The sequence below is a fragment of the Delphinus delphis genome, chromosome 19 (assembly GCF_949987515.2).
Source record: "Delphinus delphis chromosome 19, mDelDel1.2, whole genome shotgun sequence".
Classification (NCBI taxonomy): Eukaryota; Metazoa; Chordata; class Mammalia; order Artiodactyla; family Delphinidae; genus Delphinus; species Delphinus delphis.
The window spans coordinates 1,040,111-1,063,764 of NC_082701.1; the positions used below are offsets into that span (position 1 = coordinate 1,040,111).

General features: G+C 51.9%; 1 protein-coding gene across 1 annotated transcript in view; it reads right to left on the minus strand.

The window, feature by feature from the left end:
• The window catches only part of PRKCA (protein kinase C alpha), a 364,678-nt gene that overhangs the window by 63,071 nt on the left and 277,953 nt on the right, over nt 1–23,654 (minus strand). Inside the window, exons 6-8 of the mRNA XM_059996552.1 lie at nt 10,939–11,095; nt 9,743–9,877; nt 9,404–9,500 (exon numbers count right to left, since the gene is read on the minus strand). Of these exons, the coding sequence (XP_059852535.1) occupies nt 9,404–9,500; nt 9,743–9,877; nt 10,939–11,095 (389 nt within the window). The remainder of the gene's footprint in view (nt 1–9,403; nt 9,501–9,742; nt 9,878–10,938; nt 11,096–23,654) is intronic.

The window sequence follows — 23,654 nt, forward strand, 5'->3', positions numbered from 1 at the left end:
TTCAGATTTCAAAGCATTCAGAGCAGGACCCAAGGTTCTTACTCTGGACTCATGAAGGCGACACATCTCACAGGTGTGTCCAGCAAGGCAGCGGCCTTCAGTTTGCACAAGGAAACGTCGGGCCAGTTTAAAAGGCTGGAGGATTATGTAAAGGCTGGGCTAGGATCCGATGAGCCTGAGACAGGGAAGCAGAGGAGGGCGGGTCGTTCCAAGGGAACACAGCAGGTTCTGAGATGCGTGAAAGAACGTGGCGTACACCTCGGGGAGGGTGTCATGGGTGCGGGGGGGACAGGACCAGGACAGGGGAGAGAAGCCTTATGCCAGATGGGAGCTGGGTCCTGCTACGCACGAGCTCAACTAAATTCCTCTGTGCTTTGGTTTTCCCATTGATGAGGATGATTTTAACACCCCTCCCAGCTCTGATATTCCGTTATTCCATCTTTCCAGGGGCCAGTAAACTTTTTCTGGAAAGGGCCAGACAACATGTATTTTGTTAGGTTTCATGGGTCTTAGTCTCTGTCACATGACTCAGCTCTGCTGTTGTAGCCTGAGAGCAGCTACAGCCAGCAAGGGAATGAACGGACGCGGCTGTGTCGCTAACACTCTACGGACCCTGAAATTTGGATTTCACCTAGTTTTCAAGTATCACAATATTACTCTCCTTGGATTTTTTTCCCCAACCATTTAAAAGTGGACAGGTGGGATAAACAGAAAGGTCATGCATATACTTATATATATACGTATATAACTGAATCCCTTTGCTGTACAGCAGAAATTAACACATTGAAAATCAACTCTACTTCCATAAAATTGAAAAATGATAAAATGAGACACTAAAACCAAGAAGTGGACACGTGGTTGGCTGTGACCCCACGCCACTTGCCATGGATACGGGGGTGATGGAGTCTGCCCTCACTACAAACACCCTGGAATCTGAACTTGTTTACTTGTTAGTCAACAGGTCACGTCTTCTCCACCGGCATGTCTCAAGCTGTGACGGGCACACGAATCACCTGGGGACGTGGTTAGAATGCAGATTCTGACCCAGTACGAGTCCAGGACGGGGTCTGAGATTCTGCAGTTTCAAACCCGGACGGCCGGACCCAGAACCGTGCTCTTCACCCCCAGCAGCCACCTCCCGCGTGTTTACGTGTTTAATGTCAAAGCCCCCAGATGCTGCTGTTACACGGAGCAGACGTGGAGCTGCCAGGGTTAAGAGCATGAAGGTTTCAGCCCCCCTTCAGAGACCTTGGGATCACCTCTCTAGGGATCCACAGTCCTAATTCTCTGTAGGCTACGTTCCTTGCGAAAGACAGCCAACACCGTCGAGTGTGCTGTTATCCTTATTCCAGCTTTGCTCTTCCAGGGGCCTTGCGCTCCTCAGCTGATAAACACGTGCATCACGTCTACGTCACGTCGATGGACACTGGCTCTCTCTTCCCTCCTTCCCATGCCTGTCAACAGGGGGAAGCAGGCTGGCACCCGCGAATCCCCTGTGGGGACCAGGGCCTGGGGACACGTGATAACTGCTGCTAGTACTAGGTTTGCCCTGTTTCTTCAACCAGCAACACCCAGCCACAAGGCTACCTCCACGGCTACAAACACAAAGCTTTTCTGTCATTTCAGGAATTCACGAGGATGGAACAGACGACCGGGGTGTACTGTCTTCTTCTGGTTTCCCAAGAAAATCACTTCCATAAGATAAATTATACTGAAAACATGTTGCCCTGCTGTAATATGAATGCATTCAGCCTCCCTCACAGACTAATAAAAAGTTCTGTGCAGTTGCTTTCAGAGGCTTCCCTGGAGTTTGCTCTGCTGAGGGGCAGGGCTAACCCCGTTACAATGATCTAATAATGGAGGGTGAAAATGGTTTCCAACACCAAGCCTTGTCCCATTTTAGTTTAAGATTTTGCTCCTAAGACAGAACCGAAGCACAAAGATTAAAATGAAATCTCTTTTAACTGATGTACATTTTATAGATTTTTTTCCCCTCTTAACATCACACAGTTCAGAAAGTAATTATGTAAGCCATTTAGGGGGGAAAAAAGCAGAATCCGTATCAGGGCACTTAGATTTTCTGTTCTGTGTCCAAAAGGTCATCTGAAAGTACTCAGGTTTCCATAGTAACAGTGGCAGGCCAGATCAAATCAACAAACAGCTACAATTTATCTGAGGGTCTCCAATGAACTATTTTTTTCCCATCGAAGATATCCTGAATTAGCTGAAGTCTTCAAAGACAATGGAGGCTTTTGGAAAATCCGATTTCAACACCAGGAAACAGAAGAATGCTTGCTTGCTCTTTCCACATATAACCTAGCAATTGAGTCTCCTGTGCGGTGATTTAAAATACCTTAACTCTAAGCATAATCGGATCATGTTTTGTTAATCAGTAACAAGGATAATCTCAAAACGTTTCCCCAGAATAAATAAGAACAGACACATATGTGATCTTCAGGCATCTGCAGAGCTTCCAGGGTGATCCTGGCTAGTAGTTTGTGGAGCTCCACCACAGATCCCGCAAAGCAGCTCATTCTCATGCGCCACGGGGATCAATTCTATCTTGGCTTCTTTTGGGTTTAGACCAAATGGTCACAAATACAAAAAGCTGTGAAGGCACAACATCATACGTTACTGACAGAAGCCGCTGCTAATCCACCTTTGCTTCTGACCAGTGGACACTCTGTAGAATCTATTCCAACAAGTCTCCAAATAAAGTATTTCAGCCACGAGAAGCTGGTGTCACCTATTTCCAAAATACCTGTTAAAATCAACATAGCTCCGGGATCCCAGTCTTCAGGTCACATGTTTACTACAACATGAGACGTAAGACAACCGTGTGTTCAGAAGACAGGCCAGAGGTGCCCTGCCCTTTCACTTCCCTGGATGTCTGACCTCCGCTCACAACTTTCCAACTAACCAGAAAATCTCAACAGATTTCACTGTGACTTTTGAGATTATTACTAGAAATGTGTGTTATTAAATTACTAGATAACTCAAATATCACCCCAGCTTTCTTATATCCCTGTCTCTAATATAGTTACTTGGCCATGCAAAAAAATTAGACTTATCTGCACCCAATAATGGGCTCAGAGTCTTTTTTTTTTTTTTGCGGTATGCGGGCCTCTCACTGCTGTGGCCTCTCCCGTTGTGGAGCACAGGCTCCGGATGCGCAGGCTCAGCGGCCATGGCTCACGAGCCCAGCTGCTCCACGGCATGTGGGATCTTCCCGGACCGGGGCACGAACCTGTGTCCGCTGCATCGGCAGGCGGACTCTCAACCACTGTGCCACCAGGGAAGCCCCAGGGCTGGGCTCTTAACCACACGAGGCACTACCACTTCTCAAAGGAACGTGGTACCCGTGCTCAACACAGGAAACGCCTGGAGCTTAGCCATTATCTCCTGCTCCTGAAGGGACAGGAGGAGAGATGGTGGTCAAGACCACACCCCACAAGCAACTGCCGTGTCTCACACATGGTCATCAATTTCTCTCTTTTCTATAGAACTTTAAAACTATTTCCCTACAGGGAGCTCACACACTGCAATTTAAATAAATTCATCTTGTTTTCCTGAACGCTTATACTCCACGGAGTTATTTATGAAATATCATCTGCCGGCCTTCCCCCTGGGCACTACTTTCCATTATTTTCTGACAACAGAAGAATTCCGACGCAGACAAAGCCCGAAGCGCGTGGCCTCTGCTGTCTTAATTCCGCTATAGATGCGTCTGTTTTGCTTCTTAACTTTCTTTCTAATATTAGATTTTCACTTACGCTGGAGTGGAGCAAGGCGGGTAGCAAGAACAGAGAGAGACGAAGGTGCTTTTAGCTCCTTATCATGTTGTTTTTTAAATTATCTAAAACAAATGATGAAAGTGACGAATCCACGACAGTCTGGCAGAAGGGTGAGGCCTCCTTTGAGGAAAGCTGCTTGACGTTTTTTTTTAAACCTCCGACTCTCCTATAACCGTAACGACGTGTGTGGGAGACAAGCAACCCCACAGGTAGAAATGAGTTCCTTTAAAGCCCATCTGTACCTGAGAGTCATCAGAATACAAGTTAGAGGTAGTGGCAGTGATACTGGATTAAAACCTGATGAAGGGCTTCCCTGGTGGTGCAGTGGTTGAGAGTCCGCCTGCCGATGCAGGGAACGCGGGTTCGTGCCCCGGTCCGGGAAGATCCCACATGTCGCGGAGCGGCTGGGCCCGTGAGCCATGGCCGCTGAGCCTGCGCGTCCGGAGCCTGTGCTCCGCTATGGGAGAGGCCACAGCAGTGAGAGGCCCGCGTACCGCAAAAAAAAAAAAAAACCTGATGAAGGTTCTCGTCTCTTCTGGCTCAGTTTCTCCCCGGGTAGCAGGGCTGGTCTTGGTTAGAAGGCCGTGCCCAGGGATGAGGGGCCGGGCCTTAGGAGAAGGCTCTGCATCAGACCCTAGGGAGGGAAGGGGTCCTCTTCCTCGCCTCCCCTTTCCTCCTCCCATTTTCTTGATTCTGGGACAAACCCAACTCTGCAGGTAGACGTGGCCCAGATGGCTCCGGGGAAGGGTCAGCCGACTGACAGACACAAGGCAAAAATGCTCCAGCTCACTAATAACCGGGGAAATGGACAAATGCCAGTAGGTCCTCTGAAAACGTTTTCAACAAGGAACAGGTGTGGTCAGAAGATACCCTGTCTTCCAACGGGTAAGTTGAATGTCGTATAGAAGTCCCCAGGCATAGCTCAAGATGCGAAAGGTCCAGACCCCGGATTTGGCAAGAGCTCTAAACAGCAACATGGCAGGCATAGAGCTGCTGGGCTTTCGTGTGAGTGGATGGCGGGCCTTTTCTGTCGTTGACCTAATGAGTCATTAGCGGCCGCTCTCCTGGTGGTTAATTATATAACCTGCCTTCATTCCCGGTGGCTTACAGCCAGCACCTTCCAGATGTGCTCACCTGGAGTGTTTAACCGGGACCCTAAACCAAGCCCCTGCAGAAGCGCCCATGCAGACTGACTCCTCAGCGTCGGAATTCTCCTCCCCTGAGAACTGCTGAAACCCTGTTTTGTCCAGGGATTATCTGATCCATTGCCAGTTACACGAAGTTTACACACATTATGTTCCAGAAATCCGTGTCAATGTAAATGAGGACAGATCCCTCCATAAAAACAATGTTATTAAACGGCGACAAAGTTCTTACCATGAGGCTCTATTTCATCACACGGCGGGGCTACAGAACTTCGAACGTGCCCATTACTTACAGCACGATTGCAACGTGAAAACTCATTTTTTAAGGGAAGCTCCTAAAGTTAAAAGAAGAGTGCCCTCAGTAACCCAGCTTTTGCAGTGGAGCATACAGAGCGGGATGCTAGGAGCTAACGCCCGCACAAGTGCGCTCTTGGAACTTTCCTCTGACTAATCTTCGGAACAGTTCTGTGAAGTAAATACAGCTATTATTCCCATTTACAGCGAAGGACACACACAGGAAGGTCACATGGCTAACAGGTGGCAGAACCAGGTCTGACTCTCGGGTCCACGGGCTGAGCCAGGGGCTGGTAACCCACGGGCCGGAGCTGGCCCGGCGCCTGTTCTTGTAAGTAACGTGCTGTTGGAACGCAACCAAACCCATTTGCTGACATCTTGTCTGGGGCCGCTTTCCTGCTACGAAGGCAGAGGTGAGCAGCTGTGCCAGAGACCCCGTGCTGTGTAAAGCCGGAAGCATTTATCAGGGGACCCTTGAAGGAAAGTCTGCCGGGCACGGCTAACCCATCGCTGGTCACCTCTGAGGGAAAGCAGCCCCTCTTCCTGGCCTCTGACCGCAAGCCTCTCCACGGGGAGCGGGGCCCAGAAGCGGGAGTAAGGAACAGGAGACCTGATGTCCTCAACAGCGGCGGGGGGCCCAGGGGGTCACTGCCCAGCACAGGGGGTTCTGTTTATTTCCCAATACGCTTCCTGCATCGTTCCCAAAAAGATCTGAAGCCAGGCCCACAGGTACAGAGCCTAACCTCCACAGATGGGGGGACGGTTTGCTTTATTCATTGCTGGAAACCTTATTAGTGAACAAATATATAATTTATGTTTGTGAATCGGGGTCCACGTGCACTTTATTTGAAGACAAACACGGTACAGGTTAAAGGCCCGCGGACGCGCTGCCCGTGAATACCACAGTCAAGGTTCTGGCTTCAACTTTTAGGCAGACGAATTCCGGTGGGACAACACATTACAGAGTAAGGTCATTTCCAACCATCCTGGGATTCTCCTGGGCTCCTAAGAGCTTCACTCACTGATCATTCTGTTTGCCAAGATTCTAGAATCAACAATAAATTTGAAATCTTTTCCCATATTATGAGCAGATAAATACTAGTGCAGTGGCTGAGTTGTAAACGCTCATTTGTTTTGATTTTTCTTTCATAAGACAATGACTTTTAATTTCCGGGGAAGGATTCGAAAACCAGAGTTGAGTTAACTCTTCCTAGAAAACAGAGCTGGACATGGAAAGAATAACCCTATAGACTAGAGGTTCTACAATCCCACTGAGGAAGGCTTGTTCCTAACAAGACTAACTGTGTGTTGTGTTTCAGCCACTCCTGATTCACCACGGAACTTGAAATTTTAAAGAAAATTGCACTCAGCTGAATCAAACTGGGAAAGTATCTGTAAAAGAGTGGGTGTGGGGCGGGAGCACTGGTATGGAAAGCAAGTCCACGGCATGTATCACATGGAGGGAAGGGAACACAGGGGATTCTGTAGATGCTGCGAGGCGGTCACGCTGCGGCTGGGGGCTGAGAGGGACGAAACAGGGGCGTCCAGAGGCAGCGTCCTAACTCACAGCCTGATGCCACTGGGGCCCGTTCGGGCAGGCTGGCTGCCACCCAGGGCTGCTGCAACGTGGACCTGGCTTTCACAGCCTGGCTCACAGCAGGCTGGTGCTGGGGAAACCCTGCAACTTCCCCATTTCCAGACCCCACCACTGGACAATCGAGGCCCTGCCTAGAATCCGATCTGCCCAGTCTGAATGGCCGCACGAGAGGGGTCCCCAGACTCTCAGCATCTCGGTGATGCTGGCAAGCGGCTTCCCGCGCAGCCTCTTGCAGAGCGCCTTACAAATGCTCTAAGTGAGCCGCGGTGACTGGCAAAGCCTGGGGACACAGCCGGGGGGCGCTGAGAGGAAAGGCTGGAGCGTGGTCCACCAGGCGCCCCGGGCACAGCGCTCACAGAGCTGGACGGGGGAGGCCCTTCAGCAAAGCCCGCGACGCCACCGCCGGGTCCGTGACGTTCACACCCCCAGAGCCGAGGCGTTGAACAGCGCCAGGCTCAACGCACACAGCCCCTAACCCGCCCCCGGAGAGAAACGCTGCCCTCCAGCCTCAAGCCCTCTAGCCCGGGTTGTTTTGTTTTTGTTTTGAGTTTGGAACGCTGACCTTTGTAAAAAGCTAAACTCACCGCCCAGAAAAACTGGAAGGTCACTCACCAGGAAGCCACAGAAATGAAGCCTGAGACGTGCATCAGTGTTTTTCCACCAGCAAAGAGAAGCCTCAGACGTTACCACGAGCGACGCCACCGCGAGGCCCGAGCACCCTCCTCCCCCAGGTGCGCCCCGCACCTCCCATGGCCCTGAGCCCCCACCTGCACCCCACGCGGGACGCAGGGTCTCCTTAGCCCCTGGGTTCCCCTCCGTCCTGACACTCTCTCTAGAAGGGTTCCCTTCTCAGGGGGCGGGGGGCATGGGGTCAGGGAAGCAGCCCTCCTGGCAGCGTTCCAGGCACCTGTGCTCCTGTGGCGGGGAGCGGGGGGATAGTGACGGGAAGGAAGAAGCAATCAGACAAGAGCCACGCCTCGCAGAGGCGCCTGAAGCGCCCCCAGACCCTAGCGGGCGGCCTTGCACTTGAATGCTTCCAGCTATGTAAGCCTGCAGCCCATGCTTCCAGCTATGTAAGCCTGCACCCCATGCTTCCAGCTATGTAAGCCTCTTCGCAGAGAATTTCGTCTCTGTTTCTTGAGGGCACAGATTACAAGCTGGTTCTCACTGGCTGGATCCTCCCTGCGTCTAAGGCAACAGATACATGTTTGACTAACACAAAGTTCAACCTTTAATTGGCTGCTGATGCTAAATTGAATCAGAACATGCGCCGCGTGAAAACCTGGCCTTGTGGCTTCCCCGGAAGCACTGGAAGATCCGGCAGCACGTGACCCGCTTCGAGCTCGGCCGCCGTCGGCTGGGGCCCGGGGTGGGGGTGCCGCCTGCGTGCGCACCGCATCCCGCTGTCCCACCCGCCCAGAGGCCCGCCGTCACCACCGTTTACTTATATTCTCGGGGACCGGTTTCACCCCTTTACGCTCCCAAGGGCACCCAGGCTCGCAGCCCCTGCCCTTAAGTGTTTGCCATCAACAGGCAAACCAGCTATCGGTGACAAAGCACTTTGAACATTTTTGTGTTTTAACCAGGTATCGGTGACAAAGCACTTTGAACATTTTTGTGTTTTACGTCCTTCGGAACCCAGTCTCTCTGGATATGACCTGTATGCGTCTCTGGGACAGGATTTTACTTGGAAGAAGAAAGCCACGGCAAGAAGAGGAGGCACACGAGAGCATCGTCCCGTTAGTGCCAATGGCGCACGAGAGCATCGTCCCGTTAGCGCCGATGGCGCACGAGAGCATCGTCCCGTTAGTGCCAATGGCAGGTCTCTGTGCAGACGCGTGTGTGCACGCGTGCGCTTCTGCAGGGCATCCTAATGAGCCCGAGGAAGGGAAAACTTCCCTAGGGACGGGCCAGGTACAGAGACTCCGTGGGCTGCTAGAATGAATCCCTCCAACAGCCAGCGCACAGGTGATTAGAGAAACAGGGAAAAATGAAAAGCTGTGACTTGGAACATAAGGCGGATGCCTGGAGGAAAGAACGTTCATGAAAGGCCGAGACGTCTGCTAAGTAGTGAGAAGCAGGGATTGACAGGAGGAGAGAGAGGGAAGTCGGGGTGGCAGGTGACAAAACCGGGACAGAGGCAGACACGCACCCAGGGGGAGGATGAGAAGGACCTGCCCTTCCCAGTGATCTGCAGTGAAAATTAAGCTTCTGGCCTGATAATGACACCTGAAGAGCCTCCCAGGTTAAGGCCCAGGTGACTTCCTGCCCACCTGGAGGAGGCTAGACCCGGGCCGTCTCCCCGCTGATGCCAAACCGATTCCTTAAACAGGAACCAGCCACACTCACTTCTGGGCTGTTTCCAATCTCCTGTCTCTAAACGATCAAAGCCACAGAATGTCAACAGCTTGCAAAGGAAGGTGACTGCGCAACATTTACGCTTTACATAAAGCACAAGAGTAGCATTTAAATGACGGTCTGCCTTCCAGACACGGGATCACAAACACCTGGCCCTTCCTGGAGCGGAGCTTTCTACGCGGAAAGGTGGTCAAGCCGCCGCGCTGTCTCCTCACCTCGAACTTCTGCCTCAGCTCCGCGTTGCCTTCCTCGTCGCCTTCTGGAATGGGCACGTTGTAGTACTCACCCTCCTCTTGGTTCAGCAGCTTGTACCTTTCAGAGACAGGGGGGAGGAGGGGCTGAGCCCCACGCTGGTACCACCCAGGCTCACCCGCACCCCAAGGCTCTAGTCCAGCTGTTTCTGAAATGCATCCCCCGGGGAGATGGTACCCAGGTAACTTGGTGATCAACAGTCACTCTGGACTTAAACCGGCCCGTTTCCGGAATCTCTAGTCGTGCTAATATTTCCAGACAATTAACCCCTGGCTCACACAGACACGCTCGGGCTTCCTCACCATCCACTGGCCGGCATCTTCATCAGCTCCGAGACTCCGAAGGAAAGGGACCCCATGAAGTCGTTCCTGGTTGTTCGATCCCAGTCCCAGATCTCTACGGACAGTCGTCGGTCTTTATCCGAAGGTTTTAATTTGCTACGAAAGAACACACACACACACACACACACACACACACACACGGTTATCTTGATCATGATTTTGGGGGACATGTCACATGCTCATGATCTGAGCCTGAGATTCAAAAGAATCTTGTATTCAATTCTCTTCCTGGGGTTCCCCATCACCAACAAAGTACCAGCCCCTTGGCTAACGAGGCTCTAGACTAGGGGTTAGCAAACTATGAGCCAAGGGCCAAATCAGGCCCACTGCTTGCTTTTGTAAATAAAGTTTTATTGGAATACAGTCATGGCCGTTTGATGAGACACATATTGTCTATGGCTGCTTTGAACCTAGAACAGCATAGCTGTGTACCTGCAACAGAGACTGTATGACCCATAAGGTCTAAACTATTTACCATCCAGCCCTTCACAGAGCAAAGCTGGACAGCCTCTGATCTATATCCTAGACAGAGCTACCTTCTGGTTGTGCACAAATGCTTCCTGTGTTCTCCTCTACAAAGAGGACCTCTTGCTGTGCTCAGCTGCACTCAGTGCTTTCTTGCCCCTGACTTGCTTAGGCCACCCCCTCCTCCCTTCCTTCCCTCCTCCCATCTCCGCCTCTGAAATCCTCACATTCCTTTCACATCCACTTTAAATGGCACCTTCTCCAGGAAGTCTTCCCTGCTGAGACATAAGGATAATCTTCCCATTTCAGTGGCAACAGCAGCTTCTATGGTACTCACTTACTCCATGTTTTTAAAATTATTGTTTAAACTCTTACCTACACCCTCTTGTAACCCTTAAAAAAAACCCTAAGTCCATCAAGAGGTGGGACACACTATACATTTTTATATCATCTGTAACGTAGAAGAATTTTTTTGCACAGAAGTTACTGATGGTAATTTGGGGCCTGCGTCACGTAAGTCTTGGTAAACCGAGTTTCTATCCATCAGACAGGGGTGACCACACTACCTCTCTAGCTGCCACAGGAGAAGGGCTTAGGGATGAAACAATGTTTAAAGACGTTTATAAAGCCCAGCTCATCACTGCTAACAATGTGAGGGAGGAAAGCCATCAGGAAGAGAGGATTCAACTTACAACGTAAAGGACTCATTCCACTGGGGGTTCAGCGTGGAACGGATGGTTTTGGTTTTTTGTTTGCTTTCGTTCTTGGGGTCAGGAATAAGCTTCAGCTTCACGTAAGGATCTGAAAGCCCATTTGGATCCATAGGGATGAGATTTTTTGCATCTCGTACTGTGAAGAGAGAAGGAAGAAAGATCCAATGTTACAAAACTAGAACAGACCCTTGTTGCCGGGCGTCCTGCGTCAGGACCCAGCTGATCGAGAGACGTCAAGATGGCGTTGAAAGGAGAGGAGGTTTGGATCCAGAGCCTCGGACCCTCAACACGAGAGGAGCTGCCCCCCGCCACCCCTGCCAGGGGTAACGGGTGTTGGGGAGGCCCCTGTGGTCAAGCCTTGAGACGCGGCACCAGCCTGGTCCAGCAGCACCTGTGACACCTGGGTCACACCCCAAACCTGTGAAGCAGCATCTGCATCGTAGTGAGATCCCCAGGGGTCACTGGCAGCCCCCTCTGGGGGACTGGCCCGCCTCCCCACCCAAGCCACCGGCAGACTAGGCTATGGTCCAGCAGCACTTGAACTCCTGGCAGTCACCTCTTTCCTCTGCAAAGGCTGGTGGTTTCTAAACTGGCTGTACGTTAGGATCGCGTGGGAGGGGGTTGAAAATTCCAACGCTCACAACTAGCTCAGAATCTCTAGTCGGGGCGGGGGCAAGCTTTTAGACGCTCTCCAGGTGAACCCTTGTGCAGCAGCGGCTAGAGCTACCAGTGCACAGGCAGTAACGCAGGAGGTGCCTCACAGGGGCTGCAGCCTGACACCAAGGGCAGGCCCACCTTCCAGCAGCACCTGGGGCGGCACCTGGGCACCGAGGAGACACACAGACTCACAGGCCCCACTCCAGAATTTCAGACTCTGAAGCGCTTCCTAAGACTCCAGGTGACCCCAACGTATAGTCTAGATGAAGAAGCACTCGTATGCAAACGCAAAATAACGAGGAGGAAAGGCTGCTTCTCCCTCAGAGGAAGGCAGGCTCAGAGGTGCACCTGGCGGAGGCTCGTGACAGTGCGAGGGCTGAAGCCCCTGCCCGTCAATCATCCATCACTCTGATAAGAAGGGACAGAGGCCGGAGCCCGCACACCGATGTCTTCCTCACCCTCTTCCCCAACGTGGCTGAAATCTCCCATCATCGGGGCCCCTGGTGAGCCGGATGCCATGGGGACACATCCACCTGGGACCAGGATCTCTAGGCCAGCGACTTTCACAGTGCAGCTCCTGGACCAGCAATGTCAGCATCACCGGCTGAGTCAGAACTTGGGCAGGGGGGTGCGGTCAGGTGACCTGTGTTTACCAAGCCTCCGGGTGATTCTGTGGGAAAGCTGGCGGACCACTGCTCCAGCCCGTTAGCACAGATGGTCAGCTTAGTTTGATTGTTAAATGAGGGGTTTGGAAGAATTTCAGAAGAAGGTGCTAGCGTTGGCAGTGGGCAGGGATAGAGGGGGATGGAAGGGTGCTAAAGACACTGGGTCTCCGGGCAGAGCCCTAATGGCAGAAGCCACAGACGAGCGCTGCCCGAACGACCGGGGACACGCTGAGTGCCGTCACCTTCCTTGCCTGGAAGCCTTGGCACAGGAAGGTGACAGGTGGGACCGTACTCTAATGGTCTGAGGGGCAGCGAGCTGCCTCAGGGCGACAAGCCACAGAGAAGCCGGCCGTGTGTTTCTCGTACACCACTCACGCCCTCCAAGGATTCTTCCCCGTGAGACAGTGCCTAACCCCATCCAGCTGGCAGGGGACAGACAGAAGCAAGTACGCACCCCAGGATCTGGAGCTCAGCCGACCTGCTTCCAAAGCCCACCTCCACTGTGTAACCCCAAGTACTGGAAACTTAAGCTCACGAGCCTCTGTTTCTTCATCTAGAAAAGTGAACAGGGGCATATTTCCAGAGGTACAGGATTGTTGTGAGAATGAAATAACGTATATAAAATGCCTTATACTGTTGGCAACTTGGAAAATGGTGGAGGAAAAAAAAAGACTGCACGACGTGAGCACATACGACGCCCCAGACGCGGTGTTTCGGCCTCATCCCTCTGCGCACAATTTCAAAATCTTCAGTGAGGTAGGAGGTCTCCAGGGGCCCTGGCCACCTGAGAATTCCCCCAAGCTCACGGAGGTTTTAACGCAACGCAGAATAAAACAGCAACCCGAGTATCACAAAAGACGAAAACTTTGAGCATAGAAATGAAGTTCTCCCACGGAGAATGGAAGGGCCAAAGCTTCTCTCCACCTGATCGCTGGAATGAGAACCAGACGCTTTTTAAAAGGCAGAACAAAGCTCCGGAACGTCTAACACGGAGGCTGCATCCCAGATGAACTAACGAGGAACCGTCAAGGCTGCCAAGAGTCCTGCCAGGTGCAGAATGAGTGTGGGCCCTGGCTTTTCCATCCAAGAGCGAGGGTCCTGACGGCCGGCACACACAGCCATCTACGGCCTATGTCTTCTGAATGGTGATGAGCTAAAGTCTTGATGGGATTAAAGCTGTGAGCTTCCTACTGAAATACTATCATTTAAGTTGAAAACAGTCATCCATTCCAACTGTCACCCAAGTAGACGGTGGGTCCACATTTCAATTTCTTAGTGTAGCGGGGAACAGCCCCCCTGCCCGGACACCTGAATCGGGCTTGGGAGCCACCAGCTCGGGGTCCCACCTGCTGGGAGTGTGGGCTCGGGGACCAGGCCGCCTGTGTCTGGGTTCTGGCTCTGCTGCTCTGTGGCCGTGTAACCCTGGCAACAGACTTAACCTTCCCACGCCTTGGTCTCCTCATCTGGGAAATTGTGAGAATTATATACGTTCCTACATGTAGAGTGCTCGGAACAGTGCCAGGCACACGGTAAGAACCCAATAGTGATTATGATCCTTGTTGTTGTTGATGGAAGTTTCTGGGAGAGAACACAACCCCGAATGTTTAGACGTTCAGAAGCTGGCCTGAGAGCTTATGCTGTGAAGAACCGTGTGAGGCCTTGGCATTCGCTTTTCAGAATGGAAGTCTGTTGTCATTCTAGAACTTTAACAGAGATACAGAATATAATTATATGACCATCTTTTGGCTTGAGGTGCCTATTTTGAAAGGATTGGATGTCAAGCCCAGCCTTGAGAAAAAGCAGCCTGGGGATGAAAGTTTATATAATTTCCTGATAATGTTAAGAGATCCCTTCTGGACAAAATCCATTCAAATAAGACGATGGAGATCGAGGAACACCTCCACGGTGCCCCAGAGATGCCTGATGTAGGTGGCCAGGCGAGCCCGGGACATGTGAGTTTTGAATTAAGTGTCCAGGCGTATGGGGGGAGGCTCACATGAGCTCTGGACCGGACAGCCCTCGCCAGACCGGGGAGTCTACCTCGGAGGTGTCCCAGCGTAGACGGAACAGCCAACGCTTAGGAGGGGAGCCAGGGGTTTTGCCAAGCACCTGCCTGATGGGGAAGCGGAGGTGAGGATGCAGGACAGTGGGCAGGAGGGGTGGCCGCCAGGCTCTCTCAGGGAGGCGAGCCACGCCCACAGGCTCGTAGCCAGGGGCTGCCTGAGGCCCAGCTGAGGATGCACAGCGACGGTCAGGTTCACCGTGCGGGACAGAGGCTGCAGATGGTGGCTGACCGCTCAGGGCAGGATAACTTAGCGGCCAGGAGCGTGGGCAGCTGGCTTCAAATCCTTGCTCTAATGCTGATTAGCTGTGTGACTCGGGACAAGTTACCCCACTTCTCAGCTTGTTCATCTGCAAAACAGGAACCATAACAGTGTCTGTGTCACAGGGTTGCTGTGAAGATTAAGTGAGCTAATACATGCAAAGTATAGAGAAGGGGACCTGGCGTGTGTGAGCTGTGGCCTAAGCACTGGCCATCGCTGCTCGTGTTACACAGTGTTTGCCACCTCTAACATCATCGTCACCACCACCACTGCCACCTGGCCCTCCTGTCCAATCCAGGAAGCAGGGCTGTCTCCTCAGGGTAAAGACACCAAGCTTACTAAAAGGACAGTTCATAGAGCATGGAGTTTCCAGACCTCGGGGTCAGGCCAAAGTTCAATAGTCAGCTCTTAATTGTTCCAAAATAGCTTGGGATTAAAAAAAACCCAAAAAACAAAACCCCAATTCCATGCAATCCTTGATCCATTCAGAGAATGGTCCAGATGGTCTCTTGATCCCAAGAATATATGCAGCGTAAATTATCAAGTGTGACAATACATCAGACACCCCCGAGCTCATCCCCGTCACCTAACATAAAAGCCAACACCCCCGAACCCACCTAGAGCCCCCCGTCCCACCTGCCTGCCTCCCTGGGGGTTTTAACCTCACGCTGAGGTCACCTTCGGGCACTCCGGCCGGGCACGGGGCAAGGGGAGGCTCTGAAGGCTTACAAAGTGGAAGTTTGGTCGAGGACACAGCTGCATCCCCGGCGCCCGCGGACTGGACTGGTCGTCACTGACGCACAGCGACCTTGTCCATCACAGAGTTCACATCTGGGCGGGGACACCGGTGATGCCCGAAGAGGTGCCTTCCGATTCAAGGACCACGCAGCCCTTCAAATGATCTGTTCTGCTTTAGAAAATAATTCTCTGCTTTCAGCGCCTTCTTTCCTCCCTCTAAGAGCACGCTTGCTCGTGGCATCTGCTTAAAAAGCCAACAACGAGCACAAAGGTTCAGAACGGGGACTTGCTGTGAACGTCAGGCCTGTGGAGTGTGTGCGGACCCTGTGAGCCCCTGCCACCTCCAACCTCGCTCCACAGCAAAGGCAAGAGTAAACGAGATGCTATAATCCTACCCCACAGCACGGAAAAGCAAAAGTTATGTTTTCCGACACTACCAGAACCCCCCCACAAACTCTTCTTCCTTTAAAGTTACCAAGAGCAAACGAGATGTGCGTGCAAACATGCCGGGGGGATAGGCAAGGGCAGAAAACTGGCAAAGGGTCAGCGTCTGTGGACACGTGATCCTGGGGTCGTCTGCCATCAGGCAGCAGAGTGATGGAGCTCCCAAATCCATGAGCCATGTCCTCAAACATAGAGCATTAGTTCTGAGAGTTATCAGACAGCCACAGCACCTTCTTCCAGAGAGCTCTAGACCCGTAAGTTAATTCCTTATAAAAATACGATCGCACTTGAGTGTAAGTTTAACGACAGAGAGATCTGATGGGTTATTTCATTCCTAAGAGATTGGCCTTTAGCGAGAAGGCGGAAATGGGTCTGGGGGTGTGTGTGGTCTGTCATTTCTCCATGGAGAACGGCTGGCCTTGACCACATGGCATGCAGGGTGTAGGTGGTCCCTGACTCTCTGCTTCCCAGGAAGCTAGTGGACATGGCGGCGATGGGAAGGGACCGCGTTCCTGGGGAGACCACTGCGCGGCAGGCGCTGGTGTGAGCTCTTTACGCTGCCGCAAGCCCACCTGTAGACGGGGACTCAGAGGCAGAGAGAGGTGTTACAACCTGTTTGCTACACAAAGCCAACCGGCGGCCAGGCCGGGGATGGCTAGCGATTGTGTAAAAGCCAGCTTTCCCTTGTTACTGGATAAAACTGACTCGGTCCAGACCAAGTCCCAGGGGAGAGGTAGTAAAATTGGCCTCGGCTTCTCCCAGACGATGGGGAGGAAGCAGAGACCAGAGGCCTCCACTGGAAGGAGGGAGGCGGCCGAGCGTGGAGGGTTAAGTGAACACACTTAGGTCGAGCTGTGGACGTGGCCCAGAGGGGCTGGTGGGAAGGACAGTAAAGCTGTACGACTCCGTTTCTGCTTTGGTGCCTTGACCTTAGCTAAGGCGGCTGTGGCACCGGATTAAAAGATGTGAGTGCAGTGGTTTCCAGGGTACAATTCTAAAATCACTTAGTACGCTGGGCCTCTGGGACAGGCTGACATCAGCCTAAGAACTGACAGGCCAGCGCCTGGACCAAGACCACAGTGTCCCCAAGACTTGGGGCCCGAAAGCATCCAGAGCTCATGACACTGAGGAGGCCAGAGGGGAAGCCCTGCCCACCCACACGCAGGAACGATGCTGTGTGCCAATAAAGCTTTATTTAAAAGAAACAGGCTGTGGGCCAGATCCGGCCCTCAAGCCACAGTTCATGGATCCCTGACACAGAGCCAAGCCCCACCACCACCACCGACACAGCGAATGTCTGAGGAGAGACTGACGCGGGAGAGGAGCCTCTGGGCCCTTCTGGCCCCTCCTGAGCCCTGTGAACTCTGACCTCGTCCTAAAGCTTGGGAGGGTCCTGGGCTGGGGCTGAGGAGAGACAGTGTGTCCCCTAACAGGAACCAGAGTTCACCTCTGTCCTCTGTTTCTCACGTCCTGTCCTAGAACCTCGGGAGCCGACCCCTCTCACGTGTACTCATGCCTGCTTCCTCCCCGCCCAGGCTGCAGGAGGCTTCTAGGTCTGCACAGGAGTCTGCTCTCCTAGACAAACCGGATTTGCAGCCTCCTGGGGGCCCTGACCTGCTGCAATTTGCCAACCCCTCCCCCCAGCCCGGTCACACCCAAGTGCAAACAGAGCGTGACAAGGCATCAATGGGGCCATTCTGGGATCAGGCAACGGCTTCTCTGGAAGAGGGAATTTTAAAGGAATGTGTGCTCGTCAGTCCTGGATGCAAACCAGCGGGTCCACTGGAGGAGCGACCAGCACAGACAGGCCCCTGGGCTTCCCACTCCATCGGGCTGGGCTCGCAGAGCTGAGGGCTTGTCCTGCTGAGAAAGTCTCCCTCCCGGCAGCCCACGGGGGCCTCGTTCAGGAGCGTCTCAAGCACCGATGGGCTGCATCAGATAGAAAAAGGGGAAAAGCCCTCCCACCAGGCCGAGCAACTCCGAAGCCCAGCCCCACCAGACAGCTCCTTCCCCGGTCACGGAACTAGGAAGGACACCCTGTTCCCAAGGCTTGTTTCTGCCTCTCCTTCGGGCCTCCACTGACGATGCTGCAAGAGGAGAAGCCGTGCCTCAGAGTCTGTCAGTTCTGCACCAGAAGTCAGAACTCGTGGCAAATTCTGCTGGGGAGACTGGTGGGTGACAGATTGCTTCCGGAACAGGATGTACCGAACGTCCTTCGCACGAGCTGTTTCGGGGGGCGGCCAAGCTGTCCAGCAGCGGGCTAGACAGGTGCCAGGCCGCGATCTGAGCTCCTTGAGCCGTCGGGGGGATGAGCCCCAGCCGGTGTGGGCAGGTCCCAGGTGGAGCTCGGGGCCCCGGGAAGGGCCGGGACCCTCCAGGCCACAGGCCGTCGGGTGGCCCAGGAGGTCGCCACGGAGGCAGGGCGAGGGCAGGCTCGGCTGGCACGGGGGGCGGGCGCAGAGGGCAAAAGCGCCCGAGTCCTCCCTGGCGCACACGGGTGTCCACGGTGCCGGGTGACACGGCCACCTGACAGCACCCTGGGCCCGTCTTCCTTCTCTTTAAGCCACAAGCTCCCTGAACACAGGATTACAGTCTTATGACAATTTTCGGGCACCCGTGGGCCCCGGGTTGGGGATCCTTGCTGGATGCCTTCAGAGCCAGTGCCCCAAGGACAGAGGGACCTTCCTTTCTCCACACCCTTCAGGACCTGCGTCTAAGGGAGAGGGAGTGTCCCTCTGGGGGGACTCCTACTTTGCCGGGGGCGGGCAGGGGTCCGGAGCAGCCCTCGCGATGGGCAGTGAGGACGGGCTGGGGCCGCTCCTGGACGGGAGGGAGGCCTTGGTGGGGAAGGCTGCCCACGGGCCGCGCGGTTCTCCATGAACTCACGGGTGCCCCTAGTGGCCGAGCTTGACCTGGCGGAAGAAGGTCATTCCTCCAACAGTGAAGGATGGGCACTTGCTGGATGGGGAGCTGATGGGGACTCGTGGGACCGGTCACTAGGGCGCTTTAGCGAGGACACACAAAAGCTACGTCACTCCCTCACGAACGAATCGGGACAGAGAGATCTTCAATCACAGCTTGAGTGACACGGCAGTTTTGAGGCTCCCAACGTAGAAAAGAGGTCCACAGCCTCCATTCTCTGTTGTTTACTTTAACATTTCTATCTCAGTCTTAGGGACACTCCACACCCGGTTCCACATTCACCTGGTGAAGGTGGCAAGACTGGAGCTGGCCCCGGTCCCAACCCATCACGCTTACCGCTAACCCCGCCATGACACTCCCTCCGCGCCGAGGAGGCCCGTCATTTTGCTCCTAATGATTCTGAAGCCCTACTGCCTAGAGGAGCTCCGCGACACACGCTCAGTAACTGTTTCCTAAATCGTCGAATCTCCACGCCACCCCTGTCCCCTGGGCCACCCGGGGTCCACGCTCCATCCATCCCTCCCAGGGCTACAGCCCTGACCTGGGCACCACACCCATCTTCTTGGACCTTCCCTCCCCCGCCCACCCGGCCCACCGGAGCTTCATCTCCACAGACTTCGTAGCAACTCGAGAGCAGGGGCTGCACCAGGCCCCACCTGGGTGTCCCCCTCACCTGGTCAGCACAACCTGCGAAAGCCCCGGGGATCCTCGTTGGGCTGAGAAGCTAAAGCAGGCTCTGGAACACTGGTAAACGCCGCTTCTCTGGGCTGCAGTTCATAACGCGTCCATCTGGAGGGACTCTCGGACAAGGAAAAACCTCACAGGTCTTTTCAGTGGAGAATAAAGCCGGGCCAAAAGGAGGCGGGCACTTTTCAGAAAACGTTAACTGCTCTGAAGAAAGGGTCACTGAGCCACAAAGGCTAAAGGACATGACATGGCCCCAGATTTCAGGGGAAACATACTGGAAAGGACCACTTACACTCGGGAAAGGGCCATTCGCGTGCAGAACATCTCTGGATTTCAGGAATAAAATGCAAAGGTGTCATCAGCCACAATGAGCCATTTGTGACTGGGTAACAGTCAAAACTGTGATTCTGTGAACAAACTGGGCTCCTGGTGCTGTTTGCTTTGCCCCATCTGATCTAATTACAATGCGTCAAGTCCGCTGACACTGTCTGTGTCAAAGTCCGCAGAATTCCGGATCTGATCTCTTCCATGTTAAGAAAATGTGCCCCATATGTTTTGTCCTATTTGCTTCCATTATGGCCAAAGACAAAGGCAAGAAAAATGAGCTTCACTAAAAATACAGCTGCTCAGCCCTCCCCCACTGGTACATACATCCGGATTCTGGGACCCTCACTATCTCCCACTATCTCCCACTTCAGGACCCATCCACTGAATGTTCTGTTTCATTGGTGAGACTCACTATTTGGTGGTAAGAATGTAATTTCTGTCCCAGGAAATCCAGTGGCATTCAATGCCAGGAAACTCGAGTCAGCAACTCTTCAACCAAAATCCCGTAAAACTTATGAAAGAGAACCTAGAGGAGTTTGGTGTGAGAAGAGAAAAAGCAACTTTTTGTCCTTGGAAAAGAATCGTAAGTATTTCACTACTTTCCTTCTTCCGGTTAGTGGAAAATAACTGCTATTGAAGTTCTATAACCCCGATGTTCCCAAAGGAAATGGAATCTGGTTGTGAGAGAAATAATATTTTCTAGGTTATGAGAGCCCCAAATGATTCTGTATAAACAACGTCAGAAGGTTTTAAGAAACACTTATTATCCTTATTATGAGAAGAATGGATATACTCATCATTCAAAAACTGAAATACATAAAAGTATAAAGAAGAAAATTAACAGCACCGATCCTTCCGCTGTAGAGGAGCGCCACTGCTGGCACAGTTACTGCTGGGCTCCTTGCTCTGCATCCATCTATACTGAAATATTTATTTTTATAGAATTCCTACCTACGAACACAGTTCGAGAAACTGCCTTTATAACATAACAAGGCCTGTTTTGAAAGCATTTTAAATGCCTGATACCCCATTTTCCAGCTATATCATAATGTATTTGATCAATTCCCTGTTTCAGGCCATCCATATAGCTAAAGTTCTTCACCTTTGTATAATAACATGGCAACAGCTCATCTTCATGCATAAATATCCATCTGAATTCGGTTTCCTCCTCAGGCTACGTTATTATTATCAGAAGTGGATCAAAGGGAGTAAAATCACTCGAGACCCTGACACGTATTGCCACGTCACTCCCCGAAGTCATACCGAGGTCTCACGAAGGGTGGGGGGATAAAAATTAACAAAAACCCTGTAACCGTGGCTCCTTCATTTTTGAAGTTTAACTCTCCCCCCCGAAACGGTTATCTGGCCATTAATATTTCTTTTTTGTGGGGACAGAAGTTTAAAATAACACCGTAATTTTGGCTTCCTTGGTTATTTTTGAGGTTTGACTTTTTTCCCCTGCTATGTTATTCGGCCATTAGTGTTTCTTTTTCTTTGATTTCCTCCTTGTTCAAGTTTCCTACAGGGTGTTAAAGAATTTTCCTACCAGGTCAGAAGAGTTCTTCAGACACGAAGGAATGGTAACAGCCCTTTGTCATGTTTGCTGCAAACTCCATTTAGATTTCATGCTTCTAGAAACACAGCAGCTTAAGTTTTTGTACAGTTAAATCTGTCAAAAATTTCCTTTTTTATTGCTTCCATTTCTTTCACCTTCAGAAAATCCTTGCCTTTTCTGAGGTTAGCCAAATATTAACTTATGTTTTCTTTAATTATTTTGTTTCTTTTTTTATATTCAACTTTTAAATCCATTGGAAATTTATTTTGGTGTACAGTGTGAGGCAAGATCTAATTTCCTTTTTTCTTCCAAATGTTTAGACAACTTTCCCAACAGCATTCGTGAAATGAGCCATCCCTCCTCCCCTGGATCAAGTGGCTTCTGCTTGTTGATATCAGGCCATCTCTTTTGTCACATTCAACTTCCTGGGAATTCCTGCAACAAGCCTGCACTTTCAATTGCGAGATTTCCAACGCGTTTTGAAATACAGCCTTTTGCATCCAGGTGCCTCGTTTCCTGACTCAGGGCAATTCCACTTCAGCTGCCCTTTTTCTGTTCGCCTGATAAATTTGTCCATTCTTTATTCTTAGTGTTCATGGGTCATTTTGCTTTATGCTGATGGGGTTCAGGACACCCCACCCCCAAAAGAGGACACCTTGGCAGACTGCACACTTTCAGCTGGAGGAATCTGAGAAACGGCAGGTGCAGGAAGGGGATGCTGACCTTTCCTGTCTCCCGTGAAGCAGGTCTTCAGACCCTCATGTGAGAAGCGCCTTCCCCAGACCTGGAGGAGAGGGGCATCCTTATCTCCAGCCGGTGAATGACTGGGAGGGATGCGAGCGGACAGGCCTCACGAAGCACCCCCCCCCCCCCCAGCTCACTGCTCTGCGATCATCTCCTCCGTCCTTTAGTTTTCCACGACTTTCCACTTTTCATTAAACCTGGTACAAAAACACTCCGGTTTAACAGTTTCTTTGGGTCTTTATTGCCTTATGGAGGCCCCTGTGTCATGTAACATTTACATTAAAGAAATGGGTTTGTTTTTCTCTTGTTAATTTGTCTTTCGTTACAGAGCCCCAGCCGAGAAGCCGCAAGGGTAGAAAGAGAAAGAGTTTTCTCCTCTCCTACAAGGTTCAAATTCCATTAATAGAAATATGTATAGCTGAATTTTTTTTTTTAATCTGAAAACTACGGGAAGTTTAAAACTATTTTTTTTTTTTTTTTGCGGTACGCGGGCCTCTCACTGTTGTGGCGTCTCCCGTTGCGGAGCACAGGCTCCGGACGCGCAGGCTCAGCGGCTATGGCTCACGGGCCCAGCCGCTCCGCGGCATGTGGGATCCTCCTGGACCGGGGCATGAACCCGCGTCCCCTGCATCGGCAGGCGGACTCTCATCCACTGCGCCACCAGGGAAGCCCTAAAACTGTATTTTAAGCACAAGTCTGTGACTGACGAAATGTTCAGAACTTTGGACATATTAAAACCCCCATAATAACCCTAATTGGAATCCACGGTTTGTAGACGGGGAAGCTGAGACTGAGAGGGATTCAGGGGTACCTGGCACGGGTTACCAGCTAGTGGGGAGAGGGGGATTCCAGCACATTCTTAACCTCGATTCTGAACGGCCTCTGCCCACTTCTGTTACCGATCACTCTTTCGCCTCCTTATTCGCTGTTTTCAGTCCTGTCATACGGTGCTTCGTTTGCCTTAATCTTTTCCAGAAATTTTAGAAACTATAAATCTTGCTTTAATTCTACTGATGACCGTCTTAAAGATTCAGCCCCACTTAAAAAATTCTACATTTCTCTGACCGTCAAAGAGTAAGACAGGACCTTCTGCCCACCTCCCTCCCGTGTCTGAAGACTTGTGAGTGCTGCGTTCTCCTACCTCATCCCTCACGTATCACCACCCATCCCATTTCCATCTTTGTTACCATAAAATTGTCTAGATTTTGGGATTCCTAATCATTGTTATGATTTTTATATGATTTATAGTTTTCGTATTTTTCGCATCAAGATGTCCAACCGATGTTAATGCTACTGCTTTATCCTTATGTACTGTGACCTTCCCGTTCCGGAACTTGAAATTTTGCTTCCCCCTCATCTTGCAGTCCTCTTTAGCTGGGCTTTAAATAACTTGTTTTCAGGAGAGGCACGTGGGTGGTGTATCTTCTGAGCCCTCGCATAGATGAGAATATGTGCCACGAACGGCAGTTTGGCTGGGTGAGAAATCTGGGGGGAAAACTTTGTTTCTCCAAACGCTTTAAGTGCTGCTTCTTTCCCATTGCCCTTCATCCCGGAAATCATTCCTAAATATGGGAGGGGGGGTCACAGGACACCATGGGGAAGATGACAGCTGTGGCCGCTCTCCCTCCCAGA